Here is a 15,444-nt window from a genome sequence, read left to right on the forward strand (position 1 = left end):
TTTGCTGCCTAGAATATTTCCTAGAACATTTTTATTGCTTACATTTTTTGACAGAATGGTGTATGAAAGAGCATAATTCCTGTTTCTTTTTGTTGTCAGCTATGGCTGGGATTTAAAAATATGTCTGTTGGGTCCTATTGTCATCACTTTAATTATGCCTTTATTACTTCTGCAGTGAAATTAGTATCTCTACTTGTAAGGCTGGGAAGGAAGAGAATCTTGAGTACAGGCCAGGGTTTTGAGGCTATTGCTGCGATCAAGCTTACAGTGATTTTTTTTCATCTTGGCTTCTGCTTTGATGTTCAGTACTGAGTACCTGTAAATAGTAGGAAGGGAATAGGCAGAACCAAATGATAAAAGAAAGAGTAGCTGACTGGCACAGTGAACTAAATTTTGAAAGTATCCCCATTTCAGAAGTCTCTTGGGAGGCTTTAGTCTTCCTTTGACAGAAGGGCAGCAGCAGTGCTGCAGTGGAGGTAAGTGAAAACACTCATTTGGGGAAGCGTGCATGCCATAAGATACAGATATCCTGAATTAGTGACCCTGCAGTTTGTATGTATTCCCCATCTTCTTGATAAACTCCAGGGGATCTTGTTACTGAATTTGTCAGTGACACAAATCTTGGAAGAGATGCTAGAGGATTATATTCTTTCATGTAAAAAGCCATTCTAAGGGAAGTCAGCAGTGCCAGCTTACTCACCATGCAGTCTCATCTGTGACAGGCTTTGTCTTACAGCTGTATTCCAGGGCTTCCTTGGGCCATTTGTCTGCCTTTCCATCTAACACTGTCTTGTGAGACTTCAGGTTATAACAATTGCTCTGATCTTTTCAGACCTTCTACAGCAGTTGTTTGAAAAGAGAGTAGTTAAAGCACCAATAAAATAGTTTGTGTGATTTCTGATGTCTTAACTTAAGAAACTGAAGGTGGGCTGTTGTCTGTGAGGAGTTCAGGTGGTCAGTAAGTATTGACATCAGAATAAATAAATTTGAACAATGATCTTAAGGATGAGAAGAAAAAGATAAGAAAAATAAATGTATTTTAAGCTACTAGAGGAAAGTTCAGAAACATTACACATTTCTTTCAACAGTTGATAAATTGCGAGCTGAGTAACTGATGTTATCATAACCGATAACATCAGGCTTATATGATATTTAACAATAAAAACAGTGTACACAATATGCTTGCTATGATTGCTGTCTTCTGCCTCTGCTGAAAAACTTGATAATCTTTCTGTATGGTATCAGAAAGCTCTTGTGGGTTTGGGAGGAGGAAGAGTAGTGCACAGAGAAAGGCACTTCTATTTTTGCTTTATGTGGACTTTTTTCATATTCCTCTTCTTGACTCCTCTGACTTCTATAATTAATAAGTTAATATTTCCTTCTTCATTTGGCTGTCTTGCAAAGGACACTAGAATGTCTTTCATAATGGCTTTTCAAGAAGAATATAAACAGCTAAATCAAGACTGTTTTGCTTGTTATTAAGGTTTGAGTAGCGGATGTTAAGTTATGCAGAGCAATTTAAGTTCCAGTACATCATTAATGAGATTGCATTCTATATACTCTGATTTGCATCAGCACAGAGATACTCCTTTTTATCTTACAAAAAAAATGAGGAGTTGGAAATAGCTTCTCTTCTGTACTATGTTTTATGCTACTTAATCCAAATTCAGTCTTATGTGCAAGTTTTGTGTTTGGGGTTTTTTTTTGTTTGGTTTGTTTTTTTGTTTCATTGTTTTTCTTTTTTTCCAATTTGGAAACCCTATCTGCTGTCTAAGGAACTGGAGCTTGGGATACAAATTAAAAACTGAACTATGATCAGAATGTGTTTGTTGGTGACTGTGAATGAGTAAATCACTGGGGGGAAATAGAGAATTAGATCTCATTGCTGTATTCTGGCAAATTAAAAAAAAAAAAAAAAGCCAAACTCCACCAAGTGGAAGTGATCTGAGGAATCACTATTCCATGTCAGTTGAGTGAGGGATGTTGAGAGTGAGCCATCTAATGGCAATCCATTTCCCACAGGACACACAAGGCTTATTGATGACTTTCTTTCTTTTTTTTTTCCCTTACCAGTTGGTTTGGTGTTTTGTGTTGTCCATTTCAGTGTGACTATGTAGGTCACTGCTTGTTTGGATATGCTGATAGCATCTCTGTCAAGTAAGAGTTGTTTGCAATGTTGGAAGCTGCCTGTACTCTGTGCACAGGAGAGAGTGAGTGCTGCAGCCAGTTCCTCCAGTTAGAGAGAGATTCAGTGACTACAGTGATCTGAAAGCAGCCAAGGAATGCACAAAGGACCCAGCTATGCCCTGCAGCATTGCTGGAAGTGGGCCTGAAAGGCACTTCTGCCATCTGAAGTGGCCCAGAGCAGTCAGTGGCTTAGAATGCAAGAAGGATTCAAAAGAAGTGATGGGGAAAAGGGTACTTACTGTGATGGACAATTCCTTTGTTTTCACATGCCCCCTTCTCCCAAGCAACTAAATCTCCAGTTAATCAAAACCAGGTTTTTGTCACTAAGCCTGGCTATGTCCATGCAGAAGTTATGGGGTTTCACTGAATTTTATTGCAGTTATGTTTAAAAATGATAATGCTACTTCCTGATAATGGTGCAGTGTTTTGAGAGGAGGAAAGTAATAAAACACATCAATGTCTGGTATCATAGGAGTAACAGTGGGAGAAGCATCTTAATGTGCTCAAAGATTGCATGAAATTAAAGCATAATCAAATATAGAAGCTGATGGCTTTTCAAGGAGAAATTTGTATTTATATTTTTCAGTACCACCAAAGGAGATGTAATTTGCTACTATGGAAACAGAGGAGAACCAGAACCTGTTTTCCTAAATGCTGGTAGGTTTTCTACAGAAAGGTCTGAGTATTACTTTTTCTTATGTAGCTGTGTATTTTTCTAGTAATTTAACTACTTAAGCATTGTCTTTTTCTTTGCATTCTTTACAAGAAAATATTACTAAATGGCCTTGAATTCATATAAGTTTTTGTTAATAACTTTCAGTAAAGAATCAATAGTTCATTAAAAGTTTCTATCAATGTCAGTGTACCCACCTGCAGTGCAATTAGTGGAATACTGCTTAGGTAACTATGGCAGAAGAACAGAATCTGTCTTGAGAAATGGAATTTTCAAAGGGTCTGACCCTAACTCCCCTTAGCCAGCAGTTTGAAGGTCACAGTATGACAATGCTCCCCCAGGGAAAAGCTGGCTTTAAAAAAAATACAGTCTGTCTTATCAGGTGAACGGATTCAAAATATTTCAAATCTAGTTCTTTGCTAGCTAGCTACAGAGAACAATGCTCCAGAAATCATCATCAGAAAGGCAGTTTAAATGGAACCAGGATACATGGAAGGCTCTGGGCAGTGTAACTGGTTGGTAACAGTTGATGGCAGATCCTTACTTTGCCAGCTTAGGTTACTGGTCAGAAAGTGGCTGCCAGTAGACAAATTGTTATTGTAGCAATTACAGCATAAATATTCTTGGAAACAACTGTTAAATTTTGTTCAGCTACAAACATAAACCAGGTTTTAATATAGTTTTTTTTTTTTTTTAATTTACAATCTATAATAAGAAACTGAGTCACAAATTCTAGGTATATGCAGACATGTACCGAAGATGGTTCTGGTCTCTGTGCTTAGACAACAGACAAGTGTACATGGCTGCCTTTAGGAGGAAAGGCTATTTGGTAGTCTCTCTTGTCTGGTTTGTGTTGAGAGGGTGCCTCTAAACAGAAAGGTCCTTCTTGTCATCCAATGTTGCTTTGCAGTGTTTTTCAAGAGTAAAATCAGAGGCAAAGATAACTTACAATTATTATCCTTACACTGGCCAAGACTAGATAGATTGCAGAAATTATAAAATTTTGTTGTGCCTTCATGGTTTAGCAAACCAGAAATTTAAGCTAGCTGCTGTAGATATGAATTAGAGTACAGCTAAAACCAAGTACTGAGCATTAGCATGAGGGAAATGCTTAAGCACAGCCCAGCATCAGATGGGAGCCTGCTGTATTCTCCTGTTCAGTAATGGGGCTTGCATGTTTATGGCACACCTGAAGGTAAAGGTTAGCTGGGGAGTCACTTAGACTTTATTAAAATCTTTTAAAATCTCTTAATGACAACTGAAATTACCAGAATGCACTTTCCAGTTAAATTTGGCCTTTTTGTGTGTGTATGTGTGTAGGAATATATGGATTGAGCAATTCTTTGTTGGATACACCGTGGAAGAAACTTCAGTATGGGAAGCAGCTTTTCACAGAAGTGGTCAAGAGAAGTCAAGACCTTACCAAAGAAGACTTGGTGAAGGAGCTTCTTACAGTGATGAATAATCAAGAGCCGTAAGAATATTATAGCTGAAACTTACTCAAATACAGTATGACCCATTAAAAAAAATGCATATAGAAACTGTTTTGAAAGAAAAAAGCACTTTACCTTCATATTAATTGAAAGTAGTGTTCTCACAGAATCTGACTTTCAACAGTATTGATTTTTAAGCAGGAGATACAATTAAAGCTACTGCAGTTTTAGACCTCATCAGCTGTGCACTGGTTTCTCTGTGCCTTTTTTTTAAAGATTTCACTTCTTTTAATTAGGGCAATGAGTGCATGGCTAGAGATGTACAAGCTGCTTGCTGTCAGCTTTTTGAAGGCTCACATAGGTTTGGTTAGTGCATTTAAAGAAAGCCCTTACTTACATAAATCATAAAATTATTTAGTTGGGAAGAGACCTTAACGATCTTCTGGTGCCAACCTCTGTCATGGACAGGGACACTGTCCACTAGCACAGGTTGCTCAGAGACATATCCAGCCTGGCCTTGAACACTTCCAGGGATGGGGCACCCACAGCTTCTCTGGGTAACCTGTACCAGGGCCTCGGCACCCTTACAGGTGCTGAGCAGGTTTGTGTTAGTAGGTTTTGCTGTTCTGTATTGCTGCTCAGAGTGTAGGCAGAGGGTGGAAAAGCAGCACTTCAAAGCACAACCAGCTGCCTTCCTCAAAAGTGCAGTTGTTTCAGGCTCAGTGGGGGAAGGAGATAAGGAAGTGTGTGTACAATTCAGTCAAGGAAGTTCCAGTCAAGGAAGTTTCAGTCAAGACAGTCCCCAAGAGATGAGTTTGAGATGTAAGGAAGGTTTGTGCACTCACAATTGATGGCACAGTGAACCTGAGCCCATCAGCTGACGTTCAGCAGGAAAGGCAGTTGATACCACTTCAGTGTGCAGACATGGAGTAGGGTACAGGGGGTGCTGTGGTCTAAATTCATATAATTGCTCACTGTCTGGTAACTTTCATGTTTACCTTGACTTTTATCTGTCTGGGAAGTGATTAGAGTTGAAGCAAAGCTGGTTCTGATATATAGATTCAATTTCCCAAACTTAACAGCAAATTTTAATGCCAGCATTCATGAATGTAGCATTTTTCAGTGGTGCAAAATAAAGTTTTGTATAAGAACTCAGACATCTGAGTAATGAGTAGTAACTGGGGAGTCTGCTAAGCTGTCTTAATAGCTTCTTTCATCTGCTATCGCATCAAGAGATTTTTTTTTTTAAATTGTTAGACTTTATACTTTTTACTAGTAAAAAGACAAAGGTATAAGATACAATATAGTCAAATGATCTTCCCTTAATGTTCAGTAATTCCATTTGATCTCATCTGAAAACCATCTGACTATAAAAGAGAAATATTTACTTACAAAAAGCAATATTTAAACCGAAGCCTGTAATCTTTCCGAATCACACTTCAAGATGAAATGATCTTTTCATAACAAATATGAACATGTGGATATGCATTAGCTTTGAACTTTCTCAAAATATCCTGTTTCATATTACTTTATGATCTCTTTGTGTGTGCATATTACAGGACTTTAGTGGGTACAGCAGTTGGTTTAATCACAGAATTCCATTCTTTCCTGATGGGTTTTTGTCCTTTACCTCTCTTCTGCTTCAGCCCTGCCTTTGACTGTTATCTCAGGGTTGTCCTGGAACTCCTTCCAGATCAAGAGGGATGAATGTGTTAATATTGGAGAATTTTTTTTTTAAAACTACTTTCCTACTTTTTTCAGTCAATTACCAGACCCTGCAATTGAAGACCAAGGGAAGGACTACATCCGTCCCATCCTGAACAAGTATGCAGCTTTATGTGTTCGATGCCCAGGTTACGGAACAAGGTAAAAAAATTCATAGCCAGAAATAGATGTGTACTGCATCAAAGCACATCTCAAATTAAAACTGTGCTATTGTAAGATTAAATTCTATTGTGACTGCTTTAATTTTTTTTTCAGATATTAATTTGGTATACTTCAGTAATGTATTTTCTTGGTCAGTATTTGAGTCTGGGATTTGCTGCTTAAGAGCAGTTGAAGCTCACACTATGGTTCATCTTTGATGGAGAGCGCGGCACAGCTTTAACTTTTCCCAGACAAGATAATAACAGTTCTGCTTCCCCAGTGTAACAGCAGATCTGAGCACATCTAACTTTGATCTTACCAGAGACACTGCACAGCACATTTCTCCTCCACGAGCAGGAATTGTGTCATCTGCACTGCTAAATCTGAGTTTTCCATAGACATTGCATCATAAAATGGATCTGCCATTTTCATACTTTAAGAATGTACTGCTCTTGTTCAGAAGAACCTGTATTTCCACTTCTCCCCTAACTGATGCTGCTGTTTTTACTGAGATATTCTCACTCTCTGCTCTGACTGTTCCACCAAAGCTGCAAGAAGAATAGAATAATGCAGTGCAAATCTTAATTTAATCTTCAATGGGAAAAATTGTTGGTGAACCCTGTTGCTGGTGGTAGGGAATTGCTGCTCTAAAAGTCTGCAAATATTTTGTCAGATTGGTCTGTGGCACGGTCAGCCATAGTAATTCCTCTATAGAAATGGGAGTTGACAAGCAGAGTGCTTATAATGTAGGCATTTTAAGTTGGTATTCTGAGAGAGATGCTCAGTATTTACAGTGGTTTCTTTAAATGTATTAAAAGAACATTTTAAATATAGGCTAATGAAGACTTAACATGGTAACAAAGCCCCTTGCTCCCCTTACTTCACAGATTGGAGTTCAGCCATTTCAAAGGAAACAGGGATAACTTGGTAGAAATACTGACCTTCTACTGGTGAATTAGCACACATTTCAAGTCTCCCTACTGCTATAATTGTATGCTCACACTTACCTTTCCCTTAGCAACAGGTCTTAGTGAATAGGGGTTGTTAACTGGGCATTACTTTCTTATGAAGAAATTAAGTGCTTTTTTTTTTTTTTTTATGACTGAACAATTGTGAAGTGACCTGGGAAAGGCCACCAGATCAAGATGGTGCAAAATTCCTACTGTCAGTAGGGTACTGCAGTGTCCATGGAGAAATGACAGCTTAGACAAGGCAAAGTGGAATAGATGCACAACTGGCATCTGCTTTTCATGAAAACAAATTTCCTCTTTGGAAGGTTCCTAGAGATCCACCTTGTTCTTGATCATACATCAATGTCCTGTGATAATAATTAACATACACAATTGGTTTGAAAGAAAGGAACGAAGAAAGTACTATTAATATCAGTAATCCTTATGGGTGCATGTAGGGTGTGAAGAAAAACACTTTGCATTAAGTTTAAGCTTTCACCATACTCTCTGCAATGAGCAGGTTTGTGTGTCAGCTGCTGCAAGTGCAGCAAGGAATCAAAGCAGTGGCGTGACAGAGGAACAGACTGAAAATGCCCATTTGAACTTGTCAGGATGATTTCTGCCCTGCTCGTGTGTTGATGATGTGCTCAGGGAAAATAAAATAAAAAAGGGTTAAACCCATTTGGATGGAGGGATGGCAGCTGGGAGTGTCTGTGATGGGGCCCAGGTGTAACCTTGTGCTGTTGCGCTGTTGCAGGACGAACACTGTGGTGCTCATCGATTCTGAGGGATGCGTTACTTTCACCGAGCGCAACATGATCAATGCTGATGTCAACCAGTGGCAAACAAGCACCTATGAATTCAAACTGCACAGTTAACAACTTTCCACATGAATGGTTTGTAATTATAGCAATGAGACAACAAGCCATTAAGCTCTAGTAAATGTTTTGTGCCAGCCTCCACAAACTAAAAATAGCAAGGAAAGCAAAAGTTTAAATAAACTGGTAGCATACACTATCAAGCTCACAAATGCTTTGGAGAAAACCAGATGAAGATGTTTTTTCTTACATAAAGTAGCAACTTATAATCAGAAATATTGTATTTTATACCACCCTGCTTTCAGGGCAAGGCCATCTTTGTCCAAGACAAAGTCATCACTTTTTTGTAGGTGTGGATTTTTTTAAAGATGTTATAGGTAGAACTTAAACTTGGTTTTAGTTTTAATGGTGAGGAAATATTTGCTGCTTTTATTGTTCTATATGAAGGTTTTACCAAACTTTGCTTTATCTTCAACATATGCTGTTAAGATTGTACAGCTGATGCCAATGTGCATTAAATGAATGTATGTTATCCTGGTAGTATTAAGTGCTTTAGTCTCATTTAAGCTTTTCAGTGCCATGGTGCAGTGTTCTGCCTGGGGAGGGCAGAGTGGGGCAATTCTTTACATTTGTGTTTCTATAGATAGTATAGCAATAGATCTTATTTCTAAAACTTGATCTGAGATTCAAGGTAGGGAATTTAGTTCAGTCTCTGTTCATTTTTACTGAAAGAGCCATGGGAGCAGACCTGCATATCTTTGACTTGAATAAAACTATTTGTGCTGTGACATCCTGTTTCCTGATAGTCTAATTAGTAGTATTGTTTTTGTTATTTTCTTTCCCAGCAAGCAGGTAAGGAATAGGTACCTGTTTGCAAACAGAACCTGAAGATGAGGTTTTCATGTATCGGCTGTTTTGTACATATAAAATTTTTGATTCATTTCTTTATTGGTAGAATGTGTTACAGCCTGGAGTGGATTCCATCTCATGGATTATTAGTAGAAATAGCTATGTGTTGTAAGGTGACACTGTTGCAGTCTTATATTGCTGAAAAAGTTGAATAGTAAGAGGTACTTTCTATGTTCTAACACCTGTGAATTAAAAAGCTATTTAAATGCATGCTTTTTTCAATTATTCAGTGCCAGTGTAGATAATGGAAGATTCTAGCTAATAACAGGATATTTGAAAACCCTAAGCTATTTTTGTTTCTATTGGTGTTTGAATACTGAATATTAGGTTAGTAATGGATCACCACTGTGTTTTTCCTTTAGGTATGCTGACTAATTTTCACAAGCCTCTGATTTTAATTAATTACTGCAAAATAGCCAGATTTTTGATATTGGAAGATGTGCAGCTGTGTTTCTGTACTCAAGCCGATGTGTTTGGGCATTCTCGTGTGTGTGTGTGTGTGTGTGTATAATGGAGGCAGCAGTAAATGAGACTTTCCATTGAGGTGAAGTACTGTGAAAGGCCATTCCCAGATTTGTAATTGTAAGGAAATGCTAAAGCATCATTTATTCAAATCTCTCTTTTATATTGGCATATTTAAATAGCTTCTAGATACCAGGACTGCTTACATGACTAGTTGCAGGTTGTGGATTCAGTTCTGTATAAATGACTTTTTGACCACCTTGATTGCAAGACAATCAACAATCATGTTGGGTTGTGCATGGTTTAGAACTCAAAGCCTTCCAGGCTGTCCTTCTGAGCTGCAGGAAATGGTCATCCCTTTTTAATTTTATGACTTGTTAAACCCTATATGTATGGATAAAAATGTTAACTGTTATTTTTATATGTAAAGAAGTAGCTAAAGCTGTCTTAAATTTGAGTTTGACACATTCGTCCTAGAATCAAAGCCCTGCTTCAATAGCTTGCTCTGAGAGTTTGCATAGCAAACTTTTTTATATCCACTCACAAATAGTGGATATTTAAACATGACATTCTCTTTGAAGAGAATTATCATAAAGGCAAGCAAAATACTTGCATGCAGTATCACTCTAAAAGCATTTGTAAACTTCGGTCTTTATAGCAGTCCTGTAATAATTAAATTTTTTTCTTAATTTTTTCATATAGGCAAAGAAAGGTAAGTCAGATCTTAGATGTAAATATGGATTATAATCATACGTTTTGATATGTTTGAATCAAAATTCTAAATCTGGATTTGCTTTTTCTAACAATTAAAATAAACAGGAAAGAGCCCAAAGCTTGGATGTTGTTTTTTATCACATCAGAATAGCTAATAAAGTGAAGTTTTTAACTTCTTTGGAAGCTTTTGTGAGAGTTTTGTCATTGGCTTCAGTAGAAACAGAATCAGGACTGCTGTGCAGATACCAGCAAGTGGTGCTTGACCATAGAAGTAATAAGGTATTTGTGAAGTGCATGATCTGGTCTGTGCAAATTAGAGTTGCAATGAATCCACTGGAAAAAGGATACTGTATCTACAGTTAACAAAGAAAGTGTTTTATTTTTATAAAAGTATTTTTAATAATAAAAGGGAATTTTAAATTATAAAAGGGAGTTTTAAAGGATATAAAGGAAAAAGGTGTATATAGGAAACTACTGCATGGCATTTTACTAAGTTTGCTTATGCATACCATTTCTTCAGTCATCCATTTGCAAGAGATTTTTGTTTCCTGATTTTTTTCTATTGGAATGGTAGTGGAAGAACTTTTAAAATGTGTAAAACCTCAGCTATGTTTTTTTGCTTAAAATTGTATCATAATTTTTGTTTACATGTGTGTTCAAAACTAGAATCAGAATAAAGTCAAGCTGGTGACCAGTCTTTGTTGGCATTAGTAGATTGTGCATTTTTGCACATATGTGTTTGTTAATTTGCCTGTAATTTGGTGTGATACAATGAAGTAAAATCTTTAATGCCATATTAAGGATTAAGGAGCTGTAATTTAAGTTCTGTTTCTGGTACTTAATTTTAAGAGTGCTCTATTTTTTTTGGGGGGGGGGGTATGTTCTTGTGGGTATTTCCTAATTCTGTGCTATTGTATGGTTGTCTTACACAGGTAAGAAACTGGAAAATACTTGAAAGATAGGAAAGAGCAAAATTAATGCTTCCTTAGGGAAAAGTGGAGCCTCACAAAATTCTGCTGGAGGATGGGGAATCCCTGTTCACTGTGGAAAAGGTCTGGATCCTTGGCAGACCTGAGACTCTCCTATTACACTGAGTAGAGCCTGCATTAACGTTCTGCTGTACTGGCCCCTGCAATGGAGGTGGAATTGTCTCATCTCCCTTATAGCAGCTTAATAAAACACACCTGAACAGAGCAGAGGAGGAGTTGGGCCTTTGGAGCTCCTCTATGTTCAAAGCTTCATTGATATTTGTTGTTACAAGTGAAATACACCAAACTGAATAATTAAGATAAAATATTGGTAAGACTTGGAACACTGTTTTTGTAATATTATAAGGAAATGAGCAAGTATCCCTATTTATATGGAATATTAGATAGTAGGAGTTAGTTTTATTTCATTCAAATTGATGTAACAGGACATGGCTGATGTTCTTCATCTGATTCATTTTCTGCAGAGAAGTCTTGTTGATAGCTTCTGAGGATCTAAGAAATAGTCTTGACTTGGTGAAAATAGAATCAGTACTGCAATCAGCTGGAGAGACATGAACTGTGAGAATTACAGAACCCATCAGTGTGACTCATGCTGCAAAATGTAGGTTAAGGTGAACAGAGTGAAGAAATGTTGAATATATTTCTCATATATATATATATAAATTATCTGTGTAACATTGTGTATCAAGAACTTAGAAGCTGAATGAAAGAAAGACAGTTGACATGCTCAAATTTACCCTATCTTTTGAAAGAGAAGACATAAGCACTAAACGTAGGATCACAGATGAGGAAGAAATAATAAATATTATAATATTAAGCAGGATAGCCAAAAATGACAATGCATAAGTCATGCACACCATGAATAAGGAAAAAAAGCAGTATCTCTGCTGATGCACATTAAATTGTCATGTCTTTGCACTAGAAAGATACATGGAGAAAAATTAACAAAACCTAAATGCAGATCAGAAGATGGAGAGAGGAAGGGGAAAACAGAGAATACAGAATGATACTCTTGGTTTGTGATGCTGTTCTCTTTGAGGCCTCTGAGTGACAGTGCCTGCTAAGGCACTCAGGTGCTTTCTAGCTTCCCTCTGGTGATGCAGGAGTGTTTTCCGTCGGTGTCTCTCCTGACACACAGAGCCAGCTCTAGTCAGTACCTTGCCCAACTGGGTAAATACATTGCTTCCTTCTGTTCAGTGGAGAAAACCACATCACTTTTCAGATGTTAATTAACATACATTAAATAATAAACTAGAAAATATGTGGGGCCAGTAGTGTCTCTTCTTGTGGTACACCATTATAATTAGTATTCAATGCTTGAGGTTTTTGCCTCTGTTAAACTCTTCCAAGGAAAAGGTGAATGAGAAAGCTAGGCTTTTTTTTTCCTTTCCCTATATTATATTTGCTGTCAATAGCTACTCAAAATAACTATGTAAAACCACATCTTAGTCAGGTGCATTATCCATCTCCTGTTTCTTCTGTCTCACTGGAATGGCTGGGATTTAGAGAAGAATTAACTGTCCTCTCAATTACAGATGGGTCTGCATTATCACCCTGGTTTGATTAGTGCCTTTACATAGTTTTTCTTGTTGATTGTCCCTGTTTACTGTGCCTTGGCTCACATTTCAGGGCAGCCTCAGGTGCCAGGGTCTAGGCTGGTTTCAGATGGAACAGAACAGGTAAGTGTGCTTGAGGAATGCACTAAGTGTTCTCCAACAGGTAATGATTTCAACCTGAGCAAAACTCTCTGAAATGCACCTTGCATGAAGATTTAAATTCTCTTCACGAATTATTTTGCTGCATAAATCTTCATATGTTAGCCTCTTGTACTTCTGGAGGTAGCATATATAGATGTGTTGTGTCAGTGTCTTTGCAATATGGCAGTTGCAAATTTTCTGTTTTCTTTAGCAATATATTATGCCAGTCAAGTCTGAGTTCTCTCTTGTAATGTGCATGAGTTTAGACTGGCAAAGCAATCCCAGGATGGCAGTTGCATTAAAAACAACCCTAGCAGCACAACTGTGCCCTCAGAACTGTAATTTATTTGGCCTCTGTCAGGGAAAACAAAGGTACTGACATTTATGGTTTTACTTCTATAAGTGTAACTACACCTGGATTTTTGACAGCCAGAGATTACACTCCTGATTCATGTCTGTGTGCTGCCAGCAATGTAGAGACGAGTCCAGGCTGAGGGATTGCAGCAGCACCTTCTTAGCTGTAGTTCACACAAAATGTGTACAACCAAGTGTGCTTTGTGTAGCTTTGAGTTACAAACTTCATGGTGTATGATGGCTCACAAGAAAAATTACCATGCAACAGCAGCTGGGGAGGCCAGAATGTCTGAAGTAGTTGTCAGTGCAATACTACCACAACTCTGTAAAGAGACTAAGATTGACTTGCAGGGCTGGTTTAACTACTGGAGATGCACAGTGTGCATACAGCCACGAGGCTGACTCAGACGATGTTTCTTATTTTAAGTTGTAAAGAACAGATAAATACTGCCTATTTCAGCACAGTGTTCTGAACTATTTGGATGACAGGACCTATAGAAATCAAAGTTTGAAGACTACTATTCTGTCCCACATAGATATTATTTCTGTTTCTCTAATATTCCCCCTAGATAAATTGAGTGTATTTAAGAATGCAGAATCTTCAGCCATAGGAATAGGTTTGTGGTATGTATGAAGAATAACTAAGGGAAACCTCAGTCACTGTAGGATAACACTAGCCCAGGTGCAACTGGCACTTGAACAGAATGTTCCTTCTGCATGGCTTGTACAGCCCAGTTTCTTGTGAAGGTCACTTGGTTTTGGCCTCATTTTTTCTTTTTTTAACTTCCAGATTTCAATGCAAAGCTGTTACTTTTTATCTGACCACTTAGACATCATACCGCACTTTAAGCAATATTGTCTTTAGAAAAATGTCTGCATTATTGGGAAAATTCTGCCTGCAGTCTGAAACTTGGGAGAACCATTTGGCTGAAGTATTTCCATCAGGAAAATCAGAAGTCATGTGTGATTCTGTAGACAACACAATTTAGATTATGTTGAATCTGTGAATGGCAAGAGCAAGATTGGTAATTGTGTGGTATCCTTGAGCCAAATATCCTGTCTACTTTGATTAGTTCTTCTAGCAATAAACCACCTCTTTTGACATTCGAGAACTTATCTGAGATTGCTCATTGGGTCCTTTTGACATCTTTCCATGGCTGTGATGTGTGACAGATTAGATTGAGGACAGCAGATTGCAGCAAAAAGCGAAAGACAAAAGATATGTAATGCAAGCAGATACCAGTTTACCAATGCCCAAAAAAAAAAGTGAAAAGCTGCAGTGCAACTTATTTTACTGAAATAAAAGTAATGAAGGCCGAGCAAAACTTGTCTTGCAGAAGCTTTTGCTGTTGAAACAGTGCAGTATGTGCTGCAGTTACTGACATAGGAAGAATATGAAAAAGCCACTGGCTCCACCTAATTTTCGATCCGATGAATGCAGCCTGTTAACTTTATTGGGAAGCTCATAGTTCTGTCTTTACAGGCTTGATGGCTGTATTTTGTGTGAACAGCAGTAATTTCTGTCCAGCCTTCAATATCTTGTATGTGAAAATCTCCTTGTCATTAGGAACTGTTTTTTTGTAGATGACACTTCATGGCATTTTGGTTAATCCTGATTGCACCATGCAGGTGGACCTGTACACTTCTAATTCAAAAGATGAAGATTTTTGTGCATGTTTGACAAGTCTTCCATCAGAAGCCCAGGTGATGAAAATTTTCAGGTGAATTTTGCACCTTGTTATAGCAGATGAAGTTTAATTCTCGAAGGGGTCACATCAACCTTCTGGTTTAAAAATTTAACTACAATTTGAGCATTTTTTGGATGAAAACATTGTTTTCTTAATGGATTATTATCCTCTTGTTTATAAAATTAGGAGTCTATTTCCTTGAAGTGTCCATGTCTCAAAGAATCAGCTGTTGCACCATTAGTTTAAGACATACTATTACAATTCTCTGAGAACAGATGCACAATGGAACAACTTAATCTGGTTTTTTCATTTTCTAAACACTGCAGGCATTTTGATTCTCCAACTCTATGCAAAAATCACTGTGTGTGCCACATCTGATCCTAACTGAAGCACTGCTGTTCACGTACATATAAAAAATATAACGTCTTTTCTGAAGTATGGGATCTTACTGCAGTAGTTCATTTATACGTCACGTAAATGGGGTGTCAATGAGTCACAAAACTTGAATTTTGGTAGGTCCTTTGAGAGGGACAGTCTTCTGTCCCAGTGTTAGCAATTTGAGGTGACCTGACAAAGCAAATGCCAGCATCAACTCAAGCTGTTTACTTAATTGTGAGATCTTTTTCCTCAGCTTTGACAGTTGAAGTGAGTGGCTGTTTTGCAAACTGTGGGTGTTTATGAAATGCACATTCTGAAGTGCTTTG

At 37.7% G+C, this 15,444-nt stretch overlaps 1 protein-coding gene across 4 annotated transcripts in view; it reads left to right on the forward strand.

Annotated features, from left to right (window-relative positions):
- The window catches only part of TANGO2 (transport and golgi organization 2 homolog), a 28,473-nt gene extending 17,764 nt beyond the window's left edge, over window positions 1-10,709 (forward strand). For all 4 annotated transcript variants that reach the window (XM_041719305.2, XM_030285419.4, XM_030285420.4 and 1 more), the window contains 4 exons: window positions 2,774-2,844; window positions 4,181-4,334; window positions 6,055-6,159; window positions 7,867-10,709. In XM_041719305.2, coding sequence (XP_041575239.1) covers window positions 2,774-2,844; window positions 4,181-4,334; window positions 6,055-6,159; window positions 7,867-7,987 — 451 coding nt within the window. In that variant the 3' untranslated portion in view covers window positions 7,988-10,709. The remainder of the gene's footprint in view (window positions 1-2,773; window positions 2,845-4,180; window positions 4,335-6,054; window positions 6,160-7,866) is intronic.
- The last annotated feature ends 4,735 nt before the right edge of the window (window positions 10,710-15,444 follow it).

Source organism: Taeniopygia guttata, chromosome 15 (genome assembly GCF_048771995.1).
Source record: "Taeniopygia guttata chromosome 15, bTaeGut7.mat, whole genome shotgun sequence".
NCBI classification, from domain to species: Eukaryota; Metazoa; Chordata; class Aves; order Passeriformes; family Estrildidae; genus Taeniopygia; species Taeniopygia guttata.